This window comes from Pelodiscus sinensis, chromosome 17 (genome assembly GCF_049634645.1).
Source record: "Pelodiscus sinensis isolate JC-2024 chromosome 17, ASM4963464v1, whole genome shotgun sequence".
Lineage (NCBI taxonomy): Eukaryota > Metazoa > Chordata > Testudines > Trionychidae > Pelodiscus > Pelodiscus sinensis.
Genome location: NC_134727.1, coordinates 4,978,854 through 4,997,792, shown reverse-complemented (window position 1 = coordinate 4,997,792; position 18,939 = coordinate 4,978,854). Strand labels below are relative to the sequence as shown.

Sequence of the window (18,939 nt, the reverse complement as noted above, 5' to 3'; positions counted from 1 at the left end):
TATAGTAACTGAATTTACTTATAGTTCTATATACTGGTTTTTAGGGCTTGTCTACATAGAAACATCCAGGAAAGTTAATCCAAATTAATTAAAGATGTGAATTTGTAATATATTAGTTAAACCTCATTAAATTCCTGTGTGAATGCTGTTGCTCAGAATTGAAATGGCCTTAATTCACTTTATCTGAATTCACATTGTCATTTGTTTTAACTAATCCACTGTAGAATCGCAATTTTTGTTAATTTGGATTAACTTTCCTGGATGTCCCTGTGTGGATAAACTCTAAATCTCCTTATAATATGTTCTTAGGTTCCCAGCTGAAGAAAAGCTGTGTTCCAGTGCATTGTGGGAGTATCCATTCCTTTGTTTTGTGGTTTCTTTACATTTTTAGTAACACCCTCTACCTCTCTGTTATAAGAGACTGACATAAAAATAATACTTTCAATATGCCGTTTTTATTTATCTACATTCTGTCATGATATACTTTGATATAAGTTTTTAATTTTGCTTCAGCTTTCAGCTGTTCTAGCAGTTACTGTACAGGGTCAACGTTGAGGTTAGCCACAGTAGCACAAAACAATTTCCTGTTCTCAGAGCCTAGGTAACATTTGGATGAGGATTAAATTTTGCCACATTTTCTAGTAGCCAAAGACAATTATTTCTAATGAGCTTTAAATTGCTTCTAGAACATGTATTTCAATGCATAGTGTTGTAATCCATTCAGTCCTGGCAACTTAATAAAATAACATTTCTTTTAAAAATTTTGGTTAAATTGTTCCTTGCTGTATATGTATTATTAGATTTTTTTTTTTTTTTACTCTACTGCCCTGTTTAAAAATTGATTGTTTTTTATGCTCAGGCATTATTTCTCTATTTCCTACTTTTGTGGCTTAGTATTGGCATTCACAGTGACACCTGTTGGTAAAGGAGAGTGCTAAAATATACAGTTATCCATTATAGACTGTCTCAAATTCCAGCATCTAGTTTTTGTCTCGTATGAAAACTTTAGACACCCAATTTTTGAACATCTTTGCCTTGAGCATATTGTTGCTTGGAGAACCATTAGTCACTTTTCATTGCTGATGCAACCTGTGGAAAGTACCCTCCTATTTTTCTTCTTTTCACTATAATAGTACAATTTTACTTCATGCAGTGTTATTGTAACCGTGTTTGTCCCAGGATTTTAAAGACAAGATCTGAAGAAGCTTCTCAAAAACTTGTCTCTGTCTCCAACAGGGTTAGTTCAAGAAAAGATGTAATGTCAATGTAATTGTCTCTTCAAATTTACTTTAGCATCCAAGAGACTTATGTGCCTTGTTTTCAATTAAATAGAAAATGTTCAAGAATATTAGTGTTCAGATGTTACTGATATGGTGTCATGAAAGATGTCTTCCTTGGTTGAATGTTGATAACTGTTTGGCTGCATGTGTGTGCTGTCCTAGCTTTGTGTAGATAGCAGACACTGAAAAGACCTCCAGTAGCTATAAAATCAGCTTTGTTTCATATTAACAAGGTCTTGATTACTATTGCCTAGATCTCAGGCCTCACACCAAACCTACACACATAATTTTCATACCACCAGTAGATTTAGGGTCACACCCAGCCACTTGTTTGGTTTAAATACCCAATTACAGATGCAGATCATGTACTTAACAATTAAAGTGATAAACCTTGCATTCAGAATTAATTATGAGAACAAAATTAATGCAAGTACAGTGTTTTCAGATGCTCAGCAGAACGGAAGGATGGGTAAAAGCCCCCTTACAATCACCCTTTGTTATATATGATATTAAGTACTGTCCCTTGTATTGTGGTTTATGTATTTTTTCCTGAAGGATTGCTTAAGGTGAGTGGAATAACAGTAACAGAAAATCAGTGCTAAGCTTAGCAGCACTAATTAGCAGCTACACTGCTGTGAGAAGAGCTTGTTCAGTGAGGAAGGTATTTGTGCTAGAATAAAAGTGCTTTTCCAAATCACATAGATACTCTTATTCCAGAATAAGAGCATGCACACCTGGAGTTAATCAGGATTAGCTATGTGGGGCCATGTACTCTAGTGGCATCTAAATCACCTAGAGATTGTTGAGTCTGCTGTAAGCGGCTAAGAGCCGTGCAGTTTTAGCTTATGCAGTACAGGCTCATGCACTCGGTTTCAGAGATCCCGGGTTCAATCCTGCCTGCCAGCGATCGGGCTCTGTCCATGTTTTATAGACAAGCCGTAAGTGTCCCTGTGTCTCAGTTAGTGGGAATAATACCTCACTTCTTACAATCGTGAGTGAGGTGCTTGGATACTATGAAAATGGGGGTTATATACAGTGTTCCCTAAAAGCTGGCCATTTGTGCAGCCACTAAGAAGAGATTCAAATGTGTGCAGCTGATTAGCAGAGTACCCATAGCTAGGTATTTTGTTTCTCCTGGTGGTGCGTATTCACCCATGCCTTGGTGCACATAAAAAAATTCTTCCACTCATGAATAGAAAAAAAAATCCTCACATAGATGGAAAAAATAGGCAGTAGATAGACAAATAGCATTAGAAGAATTGTTTGTGAGTTATTGCCCAGAAATCACTATTCTCTTGTACTAGCAACACTAAATATTTACAGTTCCGTAATATTTTTCCATTAGAAATCCTGACATTATCTGTGTCATTCACATCTGTGAATTGGTACATTAGTTGGTTTTGTAATGGACATATCTGGTGTGAGTGGTATGTTTAATGTGTATGTACATAAACAACCATCCCAAGAGGCCACCATGGTAATGGATCAAAACCAGGCTAAGTTACAGTATGAAAATCTATCAGTTCGAGCCCTGATTCTGCAGTCAGATCTGCCATGGAGAACTGCACTTACGGCGCCGTGGCTGTGCATAGGTTGAAAGGTCTGTGCTCATTGAGGATCTTGGCCTACAGTGGTAACTGAGAATCCCTATGTTGGGGTTTTTTCACTCTTAATTACTCAGAGGCTTTTTAAATATATTCATGATACATAGTTTTTTACTATAATTACTAAAGCAAGAGCTTATCCAGGTAGGCAATGATTTTTAAAAAAGTGATTAAAAGTGAAACAAAAATGCTAAGTGACAGAGCTATCTAGATTTGCCACTGTTTATGTCAGTTTCATTCTCTTCTTTTTTTTTTCCAAACAGGTAATCAGATCCTGTCCCTTGGGACGCTGTCAAAAGATCAGGTTTATCCACTGAAACTCAAGGGCATTTCCATCTGCTATTCTGCACTCAAATCTGCCTTATGTGGAAATTATGTCAGCTTTGGCGTCTTCAAGTTGTATGGGGACAACCACTTTGACAATGTACTCCAGGCCTTTGTCAAAATGCTGCTTTCAGTATCCCACAGTGACTTGCTTGTAAGCAATTATTCACCCTGGGAGTCTTTGTGTGAAATATGAAATAATACCACCACAGGCTTCAAATTGTAATAATGAGACAGCAGGATCTAGAACAGCTCAAATGCCGTTTATATTTTTAGTCCAGTTACTTCAGTATATTTATAGTCACATCCAGAATACTAGTATTTTCATGTATGATTGAGTTGTTATATCAAATTGTAGCATTTCAAAATGTTCACAAAAATATCTCTAGGAAAAAGAGAAGCCAATTCTGCCTTTTTTTTTATGGCCAAGTATACCCAGTGGCTTTATTGGGGTTGCCTGCATGTATTTGGCAGTATTTGGCCCTATCTGATCAGTCATGCTGAGATTAATCTGAATTTATATAATTCTTGTGTGCTTTCAATAAGACAACATTAAAATTTTAACCAAACTTTCTTTGGGATGTCTGGTCTTGATAGCAATGGAGTTGTCACTTCTCAAAGACAACAAATTGAGTGCATGTTCAGCCTTAAGTTGGATCATGGAACTTTTTTTCAGAACATTTTCATTCAGAAGTGTCATCCGCTGGGTTGAGGGATTAATCAGATCGTTAGAGGTGTTAAATACTCAGACTTTTGCCTGAGCCCTTTTGAAAAATCACCCCCAGTCAAATACTGGTGTATACTTGCATGAGGATGAGTGCCCATGCAGCCAAGACTGACAGTCATGCCAGGAGTGAATATGATGCCCTTAAAATAGATATTTATGCCCACACAGAACCCAACTAAAGTAATTGGGCACAGGAATATGCTCATGCTGATCAAATTGCACGATAATTGCACACAACAGTAATCTCTGTGATACGTTCAGCCAACCTGGGATTAGTTTAAAAAGTCTTCCGCATAACAGGAGGAAGCACTAGCCATTGAACTATCCAACTGGTCCCAGAATCCTTGATCTGACTAACGTTTTATGCCAGTTTTACTGGGCTGTTGATGGGATGTAGAGTAAAAAAAAGTTAGTATGGTTTTGTTACTCAGGGATTTTTGTAAACTAAAGCATACTTTATGTATTTGTATGGCAATATATAATCATAGAAGCCCATCACAGATTGATTTCTTTGTAGAAAACTTTTAATGTAATCGATTAGTGGGACGTCTTACATCATCATTCTGTGGATTTTTATAATCCTGTTAATATTTCAGCCAGCTTTAAATTTTAATGCTATAATTTTATTAGCCCGTACTATTTCTTACTTTCTATCAATTTGTTTTTATTTTTGTTTTCCAGCAATATCGAAAACTAAGTCAGTCTTACTACCCGCTCTTAGAGTGTCTCACGCAGGATCATATGAGTTTCATTACCAGTTTAGAACCTCATGTGCTAATGTATATTCTTACCTCAATATCTGAAGGACTTACTGCACTGGGTAAGTGTTCCTTAGAAGTTAGCTAAGATAAGGAATGTGGGGAATACGTAGTAATAAGTGTGTGATTTGAAAAATGAACAACTCAGCACTCAACCACTCTCACTTAAACTCCTACAATACGTGGCCCATTAGCACATTCATTTGCAGTTTAACAAATTATTGTTAAGAGACAGTAGGCACTCATGGGTGCTGAGCATTTTGATAATCCGGCCACCTCTTTACAGGGTCTAAATGGGAGCTGAGCAGTTCTGAAAATCTGGTCAGTAATATATTGCATTCATATTTTAAAATGATCTTCCTACAAATTAGAAACTTTAAAAATAATAATGATGTGGTTCTGGTTGGATTATCATTGAAGAAGTTTTACAACAATGAAATATAAAAATGTTTTATTTATCCCATAATCCTCACAGTAAAGAATATTAGTATATGACTCATTTTGCCCTTCAGAGATAACATTTGTTAGCATACGTAACAGTAGCCTCCAACTCTTCACTTTTCATTTATCAGGAAGAGTGGTAGATGAGTAGAGATGGCTAAGCTAACCTTATCAATGAAAAATAAAAACTTAGTTTTACATTACAAAGAATATGTATTGGCTGTATTGTATAAAGTAAACTAGCATCATACTTAGATTAAAAGTAGTCTGGTTGTAATTGATCTTTATTCATTACTTTTTAACAGATTATTGTCCAGATATTTGATTAAAATCAAAATTTGATTGCAGTAACTTGAATTCATTTGAAATATGGGGGGAATTGTGTAGGGCCTTGAAGAGAGATGCTTGCCATTACATTTACATTTAGGCCATGTCTTCCCTAAATGGAAGATCGATGATGCCATGATCGATTTTCCACAGTTTGATTTAGGGAGTCTACTTAAGACTTGCTAAATTGAACTCAGAGGGCAGCCCCATCAGTGTCTGGTACTTCTGCTTCCCATCAACCTCCCTCTGTGAGGACAGTGGCGAAGTTTGAAACAAGGTACATCGACTACAGCTACATAATTCATGTGGCTGGAGTTGTGTATCTTGATTCAACATTCCCTTTTAGTGTAGAGCTGGCCTAAGCATCCTAAAAAATGGGACCCTAAAATGATAGCAAAGAATGGCTCTTTTATTATTTTTTGCAAGGAGTTGTAGTTAGTGAATCATAGAATATTAGAACTGGAAGGGACCTTGACAGGTCATCGAGTCCAGTCCCCTGCCCTCATGGCAGGACCAAATACTGTCTAGACCATCCCTGATAGACATTTATCTAACCTACTCTTAAATATCTCCAGAGATGGAGATTCCACAACCTCCATGGGCAATTTATTCCAGTGTTTGACTACCCAGACAGTTAGGAACTTTTTCCTAATGTCCAACCTAAACCTCCCGTGCTGCAGTTAAAGTCCATTGTTTCTTGTCCTATTATCAGAGGCCAAGGAGAAGAATTTTTCTCCCTCCTCCTTGTGACACCCTTTTAGATACCTGAAAACCTCTATCATGCCTCCTCTCAGTCTTCTCCTTTCCAAACTAAACAAGCCCAATTCTTTCAGTCTTCCTTCATGGGTCATTGTGGCCTGTCCCGCGGCCCCCTACAGTCAGTCCCTCGGTGGGGACCCGTTTATGCTTCGGGCTCTACTGTCGCTGCTCTGGTCCGGTATCAACACCGGCGTTCTTCTCTCCATTTGCGTCACCGCCGCGATACACTCTTCACTGCGGTGGGCGACACGGGGAGGGAGAAGGGGGGGCCTGGGCCCGCCCTCGCTTACGGGCCTCAGCCCAGGGCCCTAAGGACTTGGATCTATAGGGATCTGGTCCGGCTGGTGGGGTGTTCCGCCTCAACTCACCAGCCCGCCAACCACACTGGGTTCCGCCCTGGGCTACTTCCCTTCCCCTTGGAAGCCCCCTGCCTCGGAGCTCACCTTCCCTTTTGTAGACAGGGTTGCTGGAGGGGGAGCGTCAGTTCCTGGCCACGGACGGCCTCTTCCTCCCTAGCCCGGACCTCCTCCCCTCCCCCCCAGTCCGGGCGGCAGCGTTTTAAATTTCCACACCCTCCCCAGTCTCCCTATCACAGGCGGGGGCTGTGCCGGCAGATCGTCCTGGCCCCGCCCAATGCTGACGGCGGCCCCTGATGTCCGTGGTCCGGGACACCATGCCGCCTCTGTCTTCCCTTGGGGGTGGGGCCTTGCCGCGCTCCCCCCGCGCGCCACGGGCCGTCCCTGACGTCGCCTATCATGACGTCAGCCTGGGGCGACGGTCGAGCGGCGTGGGAGCAAGCCGCACATGACCAAGCCTCCCTGCCCCGGCGGCCGAACAGCGCCTGTCTGGCTGCGAAGAATGTGCGGGACAAGGGCACCTCGTCACAGTCATGTTCTCTAGACCTTTAATCATTCTTGTTGCTCTTCTCTGGACCCTCTCCAATTTCTCCACATCCTTCTTGAAATGCGGTGCCCAGAACTGGACACAACACTCCAACTGAGGCCTAACCAGCGCAGAGTAGAACGGAAGAATGACTTCTCGTGTCTTGCTCACAACATACCTGTTAATGCATCCCAGAATCATGTTTGCTTTTTTTGCAACAGCATCACACTGCTGACTCATATTCAGCTTGTGGTCCACTATAACCCCTAGATCTCTTTCTGCCATACTCCTTCCTAGAGAGTCTGTGTGAAACTGATTGTTCCTTCCTAAGTGGAGCACTTTACGTTTGTCTTTATTAAACTTCATCCTGTTTACCTCAGACCATTTCTCCAATTTGTCCAGATCAATTTGCATAGCCAGTAGGTTTGTCATTTGTTCATACAGGCTTTGTAATAGCTAAAATGTATTACCTCTAAGATCAGACAAGCGCCATAGTAATGAACGAGTACACTAGTCATCACAGAGCATTCCAGAGATTTACAAAACAGATTCGATGTTACTCTCTTTAGAAAAAAAATGGTGGGGAAAGTGGCCTTGACTAGATAAGTAGCATTACTAAGGAATCCTCGGATCATTTTATTACATACTGCCAAAATACCAAATAAACTATTTGTGCAAAAATATTCACTCAGTTCTGTTTAGTTTGACTCTCGCTTCATCTCTTCCCTTACTCCTTTGAGACATAAATGAATCTTACCATAATTTTGTGTTTCTGAAGCGTTCTTTTCCACTAATGTCTTGACAATAATAGATTCACAGGTGCAATTTCTTGGTAGGTGAATTAAGTTCTGTCCACATTTAGTTATGTTGGACTGCTATCTACCATATTTAGCAAAATGCCAGTTATTTTTCCCACTTTTGTCTTGCATTCCCTAGTATTTCAAAAGAACATTTGACTCTGCATACATGTCAAGTAATGAGACACAACCCTTTGATCTGAATGAACCTGACTTGCATGTAGAAAGGAGCTCACTTTTTTTCCCTGAATTGTCAGTCAGAAACACAGCCTTTTTACAGTCCACGTCTGAGTGGTAAATTGATTATTTAGCCAGGATATCTTGTTTCTTAATAACATCAACATGTGCCAAAAACTGATTTCTTGATGTAAGGTATAGTAGGTTCTGTCACATAAACCACATAATAAATTCATATATTCAGGTAGTTAAGTTTACACAGTAAAATGAGTAATTTTACTATGATGAGATGTCAACAAAAGCTGAATATCCCTCAATAAGAGCAATTAATGGCCATGAATTATGCCAAAATCCCATTAAATTCCATTGTGATTTGGGTTCCTAACTCTCACTTCTTTGAAAAATCCCAGCATATGGATAAATACATGTTATTTTACAGTGAAGCAGACAATTGTTTCATTTGTGTTCATGTTCCAGCGTAGCCTTCTGCCCTTTGAAAATGGACAATTATGATATCAATTGGATCCTTCTTTTAGTGAATTGTATCTGTGCTGCAAAAAGTATCTTACTGAATAGCAGTGGCAAGCCGAAAAGTAGTCTGATAGGATACAGTGTGTTGTAAACCACTAGAACTTATGAATTATCTTCAAAAATAATTAAAAAAAGAAATATTTTTTCATTTAAAAAATTTTATCCCAGGAAAAATGTTTGTCTATATATTTTCATTTCTCTTAGTTCATGGAAGCTCTCAGTATTTAATCTCGTGCTGCAGCTCTATATATGTAGAATAAATAAGCTCCAAATCCTCATTTCTCAGCATTGTTCATTCGGTCCCGTAGTGGACACTCTGCATGCATCATGATTTCACGCTTGATAATATACTGTGAAATAATATTTATTCCTTTGGAGGCCCCTGGCTGTAAATCAGCTGTAATGGAAGCCCTCATCTAGGCTTTTATTGCAAGGATAAACACTCCAACAGTTCTCTTCTAAAGTGTTTACCTGGCTTTTTCACAGCTGACTCAGTGGATTGGAACCTTTTAATGTAGCCTGCCTGGCATGTTGTCACTAATCTTTATCTGAAGCTTTTCTAATTCTCCCGTGATTAATAGTGTAATTATGCCGTTCATTGAGAAAAAGAAAAAATATAACATTTTCTATGTCTTGCTTTGTCGGTTAGATGTTAAATTGTTTAAATCTGTTTGCTTTCCTGGTTTACCCACAAAAGCAGTTAGTGCTTTTATTGTAGGGTACGAAATTGATGGACAGGGAAATGCCACTTAACTCACGTCTGTCCCATTTACCTTTATCTTAGAAACAAAAAACTCTCTTAAGTTATGGCATGCTCAACAATGACATCCATTTTAAAAAATAATGCTCTTTAAATCTATTGGCACCATTCACCAAACTTTAATGTTAAAACCAAAAGACCTCTTCAAGTTGGTTTTTGAATAATGTCATCCACCTTAAGACTAATACAAATAAATAATTGGTTGGTTTGAGTAGTTGGATGACCATCTTAGCTATTCCTTTTTATGCAGGCCCACCTCCCAGTTTTATCATGTGGTCCCTTTTCTCCTTTTTCCACCTGACCGCTCTACCAGCCCAGAAATTGTAGCTTTTCCTTAAACTTATTTGTTCCATATGTATGATTATCTTTCTTGCGTGAGATTCAATAAGAACTTCAGCCAGCTTCAACACAAGCCTCTGCATGCCCTGAAAAAAACAGTTTGGGGGGTTTTGTGTGACCTTCACCTCTCTTATGCCTTTAGAATCAAAAGGGAAAATGATCACTGAAAAGTATGTTTGATATACTGTTATGGGAAGATATAAGTAGCCCTTAACACTTGCATGAGATCCTTATGAGCCAGTGATAGGATAGACCTGTCCGCTGTCCTGCTAAGATCACTTACTGTCGAATATAAAATATCTACTTGCACAGTATCAGCATGTTTAGAGCCACTACCATTTTATAAACTGATGTTAGTGATTTACTTTGTTTTATTCAATTTAAAACCAAATGGAGTTAAAACAGTGGTGGAGACGTATAACAGAGCCATCCTGTGGAATTTGTATTTTCACATACATTCTCGTTATTGATGTTGCTTCCATTCCACCATCAGTTGTAGCTCTTGTTTAAATGCGGAGCGGCTTGTTAATAGAGAAAAGAGTAAGAGCCTGGTCCTGCATTCTTTGCTCAGGCAGATCTTCCTAGCAATCTGCATCAGCTGAATTTAGTAACAAAGCCTCCATTGATGGGGTGGGATCAAGACTATTGAGCAAGGTATGAAGCACTCCTGGGAGGATGAAGAGCACCCGTAGCTCCCACTGAAACCACTGAAAATAAGGGAGCACACCATCTTCTAAGAGTGTTTAATGCCTTTCAGGATCATGTCACAGGCTACATCTACACTACAAGGAAGGGTGTGATTTCAGCTTGCCTACACAGCCATACGCTAGCTCAACGAGAGCTAGCCTGCGCATAAGTAGTAATGTTAGCATGGCAGCAGTGATGGTGAGCAGCATCTGAATACAGTAAAACTCCCAATACAGTAAAAGCAGTGCTGAATACAGTAAAACTCCAATAGTCCGGCATCCAGTTGTACGGCACTCCCAATAGTCCGGCATCAAAATGGCAAGAGCCTAGAGAGTGAGCTTTGGCAAAAAATGAGTCGCAAGGCAGCAGCAGCGGCAGCTGAACTGGATGGGACCGAGTCAGTCTGCCACTGGCATTGTGTGGCACTGGACAGTACTTGTGTTTTCTCTAGCTGTTTTGACTTACATTTCAAATATTTTCACCCAGTGATTTACAAGGCACAAGGGAATGCTTGGACAACGGCAGAAATCTTTAAGGATTGTTTTTTTAATTATTTTGTGCCCGCAGTTAAGGAGAATTTTAGAAAGGAAGGTCTACTAGAGGGTAGTGAAGCTGGTTTTTTTGCTCAATAACTGTTGAGTGCATCCACCCACTTTGGAGCTTGTTAGCGGAAATATTTTTGCTACATATTTGCCAGTGAATGTGACATCTTTGATCCAACCTATGGATCAAGGCATGATACAGAACTTTAAGTGTTCCTCAGTGGGTCTTTTGTCCGAAAACTGGTAAACTCAGACTGCAGTATACGGTATACAGTATGTACAATAAAAAGGGTTAAAAACACTATACATATAGTATATACTATATATATATAACCATCTTATAGTACTTCCTGATAGTCTAGCATATCCAATAATCCGGCACCATCTAGGTCCCAAAGGTTCCGGATTATTGCAAGTCTACTGTACTAACCAGCCTGAAACTGTTAGGTACATAGTCGTGCTGTCGCTAACAGTGCTATCACACTGGGTGTGTCTAGATTACAGGGTTTTGTTGACAAAAGTGGACTTTTGTCGACAAAACTATACCTGCGTCTACACTACTGCTGAATTCTGTCAACATAACGTCGACAGAACTCGGCAGTTTCATCGATGGCGGTAAACCTCATTCTACGAGGAATAACGCCTTTTTTTGACAGAGTTCTGTCGACAGAAGACGTTATTGCATCTATGCTGTCCTTTGGATCTACACTGTCATGTCGACAAAGCGGCTTGCTTTGTCGACAGAACTGGATGTAGTCTAGAAGCTCTTTGTCGACAGAAGCTTTGTCGACAGTATCTGTCCACAAAGCTTCTGTCGACAAAAAGCCTGTAGTCTAGACGTACCCACTGTGCTGCTATTGATGTGCTAGCCTCATGAGAGTTAATGCAAGTCTGAGTCCGCAAGCTGGGACTTGCATTGCTCGCTCATAGTATGAAGGTAGCCTTGTGAGGTCAGTTGTGGCTGTGTTGTCTGTTAAGTATTTCTAGTATAACCTTGAAAAATATGTAACACTGGTATTTAGGTAAAGGAAAGTTAAAAATAACATGATACACAAAGAGTTAAATTGACACAGATCAAAGTATTCCAGCAACAAGAGGGATATATTTAAATGAACACTGCAAGGCTGGCAAGCCTCCAAATTAGCATAGATAAATTTAATTGGATTCTTCTAATCTCTTTTCCTTCCACATAAGCATTTGAACAGTTTAATTCCTTCTCCAGCTCCCCTGCACGCCTACTCCAGTAGCCCATCTAAGTAAGCACTGTGAGCTGTAAGTGCTCAGTATGAGCAGGACGTATCCCTAAATGGTAGTGAGCTCATTTCAATGTGATGTTTGCGCCTGCAGATAACACCAGTTGTGACTGAAACCCGTATCCACCAAATGAGGAAGTTCCACAACTCTGTGTGCACAGATAACTTTGACTGGTGCTAGGATCATGAGAAATTGGTGGGGAAAATACAGCTGAGATTAGCTATTGAGGGTTTGAAGTGCAGCCAGTGTACTTGGGGCCAGGAAAAATGTCAGCTGTCAGACTAAGAGAAAATATGCGTGAGCGCTACTATTTTGTACCAGTATAGTTAGCAAAGGAAATTGTACAGAGGAAAAAAAGGCCTGTACATTGTTCTCGCCGCACTAATGCATGTAAACAGAATCCACTTTCACAGCAGCAACACCTAGCGACAAAATAACTTCCATAAATCAGACAGATTTACTGACGAGGATTACCTGTTGTGTTCCCTCCCTCTGACGCATCTGGTATTGGCCACAGTCAGCAGACAGGATACTGGGCTAGATGGACCGTTGGTCTGACCCAGTCTGGCCTTTCTAATGTTCTTACTTTCAAATAGGTTTAAGCTTTTAATCTTCCAAAGAGTTACCTTAGTTATAGATACAGTGAGTAAAGCTGTGAGGTTGCTGTTGCTCCCGATTCCAACATATCCTGCTTTGCTGTTATGCCTTTACATTTCAGGAGAAACAAAGGAACTTTAGTCAGTAGCCATCATTTCTATGATGTTATCTGTTTTTAAAAAGGTAGTTGAACCACCAACTTTTAAATAAGGTAACTAAGACTTTGCTCTAAAGCTTCCTCACCATATTGTCTTCCTTTCAATTTGTGATCCTCACTCGTTTAGCATCTAACGTGCAAGCTTGTAAGTTCTGAGGGGCCGGGAAGCACCACCTAGGTATGCTCTGGAAAATGTCCAGCACATGTTTGGTTACTAGAAAATGATACATAATATTCGGGGGGGCAATAATACTAGTACTTCTGTTTATGCAGACCTTCACTCTTACACATCTGAGATTCTCTACAGCAGTCAAGAGATTAGAAAAGTTACTTTAAACATTCATAGTGTCTGTTTACATTGAATTTTAAAACTCTGTAACAAGGCTATAAACAATGTTCGCTTCCAAAAAATTGGGGTCTGCTGAAACTATAATTTCATATCAGTAAGGTCCTGATTCTGCAATTTATAGGGTGCAGGTGAATCACCGGTCTCACACAGAATCTCACTGAAGTTTGTAGGACTATGTGGTTACATTTATACTTCCACACTATTTCAGGATACCGGAGTATCCCGAAATAGCTATCCTGCATCTTCACAGCAAGCCCGTTATATTCAGGCTTGTTATTCCGACATCCGTGTAAACATCATTCCACGAGGAGTAAGGGATGTTTCGGAATAGCAGGTTATTTCAAAATTTGGCCCTGTGTATACAGTGCCAATTACGAAATAAGCTATTTCGAAATAAGATACACAATTTGTGTAGCTCAAATTGCGTATCTTATTTCGACCTATGGTGCTGTGTAGACACACCCTGTCTGAGCCCAGCAGGTCTCTGTCCATTATGAATCACAGGATTGATGCCATAATCTGCCTAATACCAAAAATCTTAAAAGCAAAAGAACAGATAGTAAAGTTAAGTATATTGAACCTTCTATCTAAAATAAACTTCCAGGTTTGCCTTGTGTGTATTGTTTTCTTCACTTCTGCAAGTTGTTTGTAATAATTGTTTTGTTTTATTACAAAAGCAATTACAAAACTTTCTTTCATTGCTTATGCAGATACAATTGTCTCCTCCAGCTGTTGTGCTAGTTTAGACTACATTGTAACCTACCTCTTCAAACACATCGCAAAAGAAGGCAAAAAACCACTAAGATGTAGAGAAATATCACAGGATGGACAAAGATTGCTGCACTTCATGCAACAGAACCCTGAAGTACTACAGCAGGTAAACTTAAGCACAGCTCAACTGTCCTGTGAGGTATTACTAAATTTGGGAACAAAGCTTTTCCCTGTTATTTTCATCACCTTGCAGTAATGTAGATTAGCATAACTCTTAATTATTTACTACCAAAATGAGTCTCTCTGTGATATATTTGCTCCCCAGCTAATATCAGAGTTATTTTCATGCCAGTATTGCAGTATTATGGGGGTATTTCTTGTCATGCTGATGATATGGGCATTGTATTCACATTTTAGGATAACTTATTTTACAGCGTTTCACTTTAGTTCATAGACTGATAAAATGCAATATTCATCATTATACTGATTTTATAAAATACCCCCCATGGTTATGTAAAAAAAAGGGGGGAGGAAAGTATCTCTAAAATATTTTAGGTAAATCTAGAACATTTTAATGTTTTAAATCAGCATATTTTTCTAGATAGACACGTTTGATACTGTGCTACAATATTTTATTTGAACAATAGGTGACATTTTATAGGGGAGGATTTTGTGTCCAAGACACAAATATGAGTAATCAAATATCATGCTTCAGGGAAGAAACTGTCTACTGCAGTAGTCAGGAAGGACTTTTTCTCCCAGCAGTGCACACTACGGTCCAGATACTTTAAGGTTATGAGGTGCTTAAGCCGGTGCAAGGTATTGGACTACTATTATCTTACAATTTCATATGGCTGTTTTAGACCTAGAACCTATTCCAGTGCAAGGATCCATACGGTCCCAAAACACACAATACAGTTTCACAACAACAAAATTATTGGGGCTTTTAAAGAAAGCAAAGGATGTTCACAGAACACCACATCCCAGTGACCTTAGTCTTTGTGCTTTGGTAGCAAGCGTATTGGTTGTCATTTTAAAAAAATCAGCTTGTGATAATTGGGGAAATTGTGTGGTAATGGTTATTATATTCTAATTTAGGGGATGAGTATGGTAAACGCTGACTTTTTAGGGATGCCCACAGCATAGTGAGAGTATATTTGGGACATTTATTACTGTCACCGTTGTTGAGATTCGATGTGATGCCTTTGTCATGTCTCACAGTACCCTTACCCTGTGCAAGTTCCATGGAGTCTGCCAATGGATTCGGTATTTGCATATGCCATAGTGGGCAGTACTGTAACATGAGCACAGTGATGTGAGTGTAAAGGGCCACATAGTAGCCTTGACTCTGAATTTCCTTGCATTTGTTGCTTTTGTTTCAACCTTAATGTAATATTTTGTGTTATTAATAATACTCAGCAATCTTTCAATTTACAGCATAAGACTAAGCAGTGATCAATCTTTATTAACTTCATAATCTATGGAATACATTATATTTATTTTGAATGCAGGCTTTCAGATACTCTTTTAAATATTAATGACTGGTCTCCACTAGTCAGCATAAATATGATTTGCATTAGCACTAGTCATTTCATATTGAGTGCCTCTGATGTCAACTAGTCAGTGTACTAATATCTGACATCATCTCCCGAGGTCACTGACAACTTTGACCTTTATTCTCATGCATGGTTTCTTTAGTCTCAGAAGCTCTTTTGAATTGATTTGAAATTTTGACTCTTCCCTTTATGAGGCAGTAAAATTGATAATTATTCAGATGGGAACTGAGCACTGAGTGAAAAATCAATTCCACCCGCTCTCTGCAGCGTATAAAATTACTTCTGAGTCTGCTGGACTGAACGGATGGCCAAGGTAAAAGCAGCAGGCAGGAATAGTAGAGAGGATTAGCTGGCCGGAGCTAATAGCCTAAAGGGATGGCTTTTGAGAAGAGGGAGTGGGCCGGTTGGGGGTTATTATTAGCAGTGATGGGACTCATTGATCATATGTTTACATCAGGTTTCCATTGGGTTATAAATCAGCCCTGAATAGAAACGGAACCCAAGGCCTTGCATCTTACCAAAGGGACATGGTATTAGATTATTCTCATTTTCACACACAGATGAAAAGTGAGCCATTGATTATTCATCGGATGGCCATTAAACACTGGTTTTATAGATGATTTGACTATCATGGAGGCTAATGAACAAGGTTCTTGCTTCATAACTAGATGTCTCAGTTTTCAAGACATCTGTGTCGGTTAAGTAATGCATAACCCTATTAAAAGGAATGGGTTACAAATTGCTTAACAGTGCTGAAAAACTAGACCCTAATGACTAATTGTGCTTTGAGTTTAGAAAGGTTTGTCAGCTCTTTAAACTAAACTGATGCAATGAAACTCTAATTATTTACTAGTTAGAACATTTTTTCAGCTTGAAAATCTGGAATCATAATTAGACATTTAAAAGTTTCTAGTGGATCATGAAGACTGTCTCATCTCAAGTTGTTTAATGAGCTATAAAACTAGACTATCCGGATCAAGTTATATTCTTTTGGTATCAGACAAATTGGAATGTGCCTCAGTTTACTCAGCCATAAAATGGGATTGATAATATTTCTCTACAAATCACTTTAAGGTCCTCTGATGGAATATGCAATACAAGTTCAAAGGATTATTATTGATGGTAATATAACAGGCTTCATGAGGAAAATAATAGAGGCATTATGTCAATTAGGCACATGTTCATACTATTCTTGTGCACATACAACCTCTTAATTTGTGTCCTGACATTTTTCCACTCACTAACAAAGAGAATTACAACAAGATGTGGTCTAATCTCATTTTATGAAAATTAATTTATTGACTTCTGTCATTGGCAATCTGATATAAAAGTTGTTGCAGGTAATGTCAATGTATATACATCAGGTTGCACTTTGCATAGACCAGAAAATATGGCTTTATTAAATAAAATTCCACAAGTGGCGTAATCACAGTAAAAGCTTGAAAAAAGTACATATGAGACTGAATGTTGTAATAAATAGCAGTGGACAGCAATATTCTAGAGCCTCAAGAGTAAGAAAAAAATAATTTTGCAGATTATGCAGGATTAACAGTCAGTAATGTTAAAGTATCTGTATTAACTGCAATCTGTTGATAGGTATTCATTTAGTTATGCCTTAGAATGGAAATCCCTGTGGGGTAGGCATTGGAGTTAGTGTGTTTGGAGGGAGAGCAATGGGGTTTTAAGAGTTGTCTGTTTAGTGTAGCTGGTCCTGTCTGCTAGATTAATGGAATAAAATTGTGTAGAATGAACATCTGTATTGGAGTTGCTGTTAGCAGCATAATTGCAAGAGCTACTAAACAACACCTTCCACATACCCAGAATGAGCCCACGTAAGAGGCAGTATTAGTGATGTGATTTTAATTTTACATTCTTAGTTAATGTCACTCTAAAGAGTTCCAATCTTAGGTAATGTTAACATAGCTTCTTTGCAATAAATAGTTCTGTGTTTTATGTATTTTGCAGCTCTTTGGTTCATGCCCAGGCTAAAAAATCCAACCTGTCTTTCTGAGTTTTTTAAACCAATTTCATTTAACTACGGATTTTAAATAGCTGCCATGAGCTATAGGGATCATGCTTCAGCAGCGACTTAAACGGAAACCACATTCATTCTTTTTTGCAGTCAGTCAGTCAATGAAAATTACTTTCTATAGTGCTTTTCATACCATGTATCCCACAGTGAATTACAACAAAAAGAAAATCAGCTACCTTTTTGTTGTTGTTTTTTTTTTGCTTAGATTGAAGTGGTGTTGTTCAGCATTTTGACATACATTTTTCATGCTTAAAATTCTGATTCCATTTCATTGTAGTAAAAAACAGGAGAAGCAACAGCATGCTTAATAGATTCTGTGAATTTATATAAGGATTTAAGTAAACCTGTCTCACTTGGGAACACTCTAAAATATGTCATTAATAAAATGTGTTAAGGTTTCTTTCTGATGTTTTTCATAATTAGCAAAAAAAAAAGTCACACATATTTGTGTTTAGGCAAATGGCATCTGTCTTGGATCCTTTTGGGCTTAATTGTGCAGTCAGATAGCTGAAATTGTACCATAACAATCCAAAGTCATGTGTGGGGTAAAAGGCTGATGTCATGAACCCAAGGTTACCACTTTGCAACTCGTTCCCTATAGGAGAGAGCTGGGCAATGAAGGGGAAGGCTCTTACTGAAAACCAAGTTTGAAGATATTTGAAAAAAACATGGGAGTCACCAGCAAAGCAAATGATGGCTGTTTTTGACAATTGCCGCTGTGTGAAAGTCCTTCTGTGATGAACATCCTCCCATACTTAAAAAGAGAACAATGTCTTTTATCTTTTGGTTCCACCTCATTGTGTTGAATATAAGACATTTTGTTGGGGAAGTCTTCTCATGCACACAGTTTAGGAGCATAGGATATTTTGAGTGTCGGTTTCTGATTCCAAACTGGACGTGAAATATTTCACAACAGATCTTCCCTGATAAAATTCTCAGTGAGTGGTTGTGCACCAGGAATTGATGTGATTCAGTCATTGACTATAATTCACTAAACGTATGTGTTGCCATAATCAAGAAGTCACCAATCCTTTTTCTTTAGCCTTTAGAGTGGTAGAAAAGGCGCATTGCCCTGTGATGAAAGGGACACCACTTCCTCTTCTATTTGCTTTGGTGTCTCACATAGCAGCATTATTTTTAAATAAGTAATGGGAGTCTAAAAGCACAAATATGAAGTAGGAGCTCAAGGCCAGATATAGTGCCAGGCACAATTACTTACCATTTCTGTTTTAATGTGTTTGTGTCTCTTGAAAGCATTGGAATGGGAATCAGCTCTGGGTGCTACTCCTGGCTCTGTCACAGACTTCCTGTGTGGCCTTGAGCAACTTACTTAGCCAATTTGGACCTC

General features: G+C 38.9%; 1 protein-coding gene across 2 annotated transcripts in view; it reads left to right on the top strand.

Annotated features, from left to right (window-relative positions):
• RANBP17 (RAN binding protein 17) overlaps window positions 1-18,939 on the top strand; it is a 235,346-nt gene that overhangs the window by 187,113 nt on the left and 29,294 nt on the right. For both annotated transcript variants that reach the window (XM_025181074.2, XM_075900151.1), the window contains 3 exons: window positions 3,148-3,362; window positions 4,617-4,755; window positions 14,003-14,169. In XM_025181074.2, the coding sequence (XP_025036859.1) occupies window positions 3,148-3,362; window positions 4,617-4,755; window positions 14,003-14,169 (521 nt within the window). The remainder of the gene's footprint in view (window positions 1-3,147; window positions 3,363-4,616; window positions 4,756-14,002; window positions 14,170-18,939) is intronic.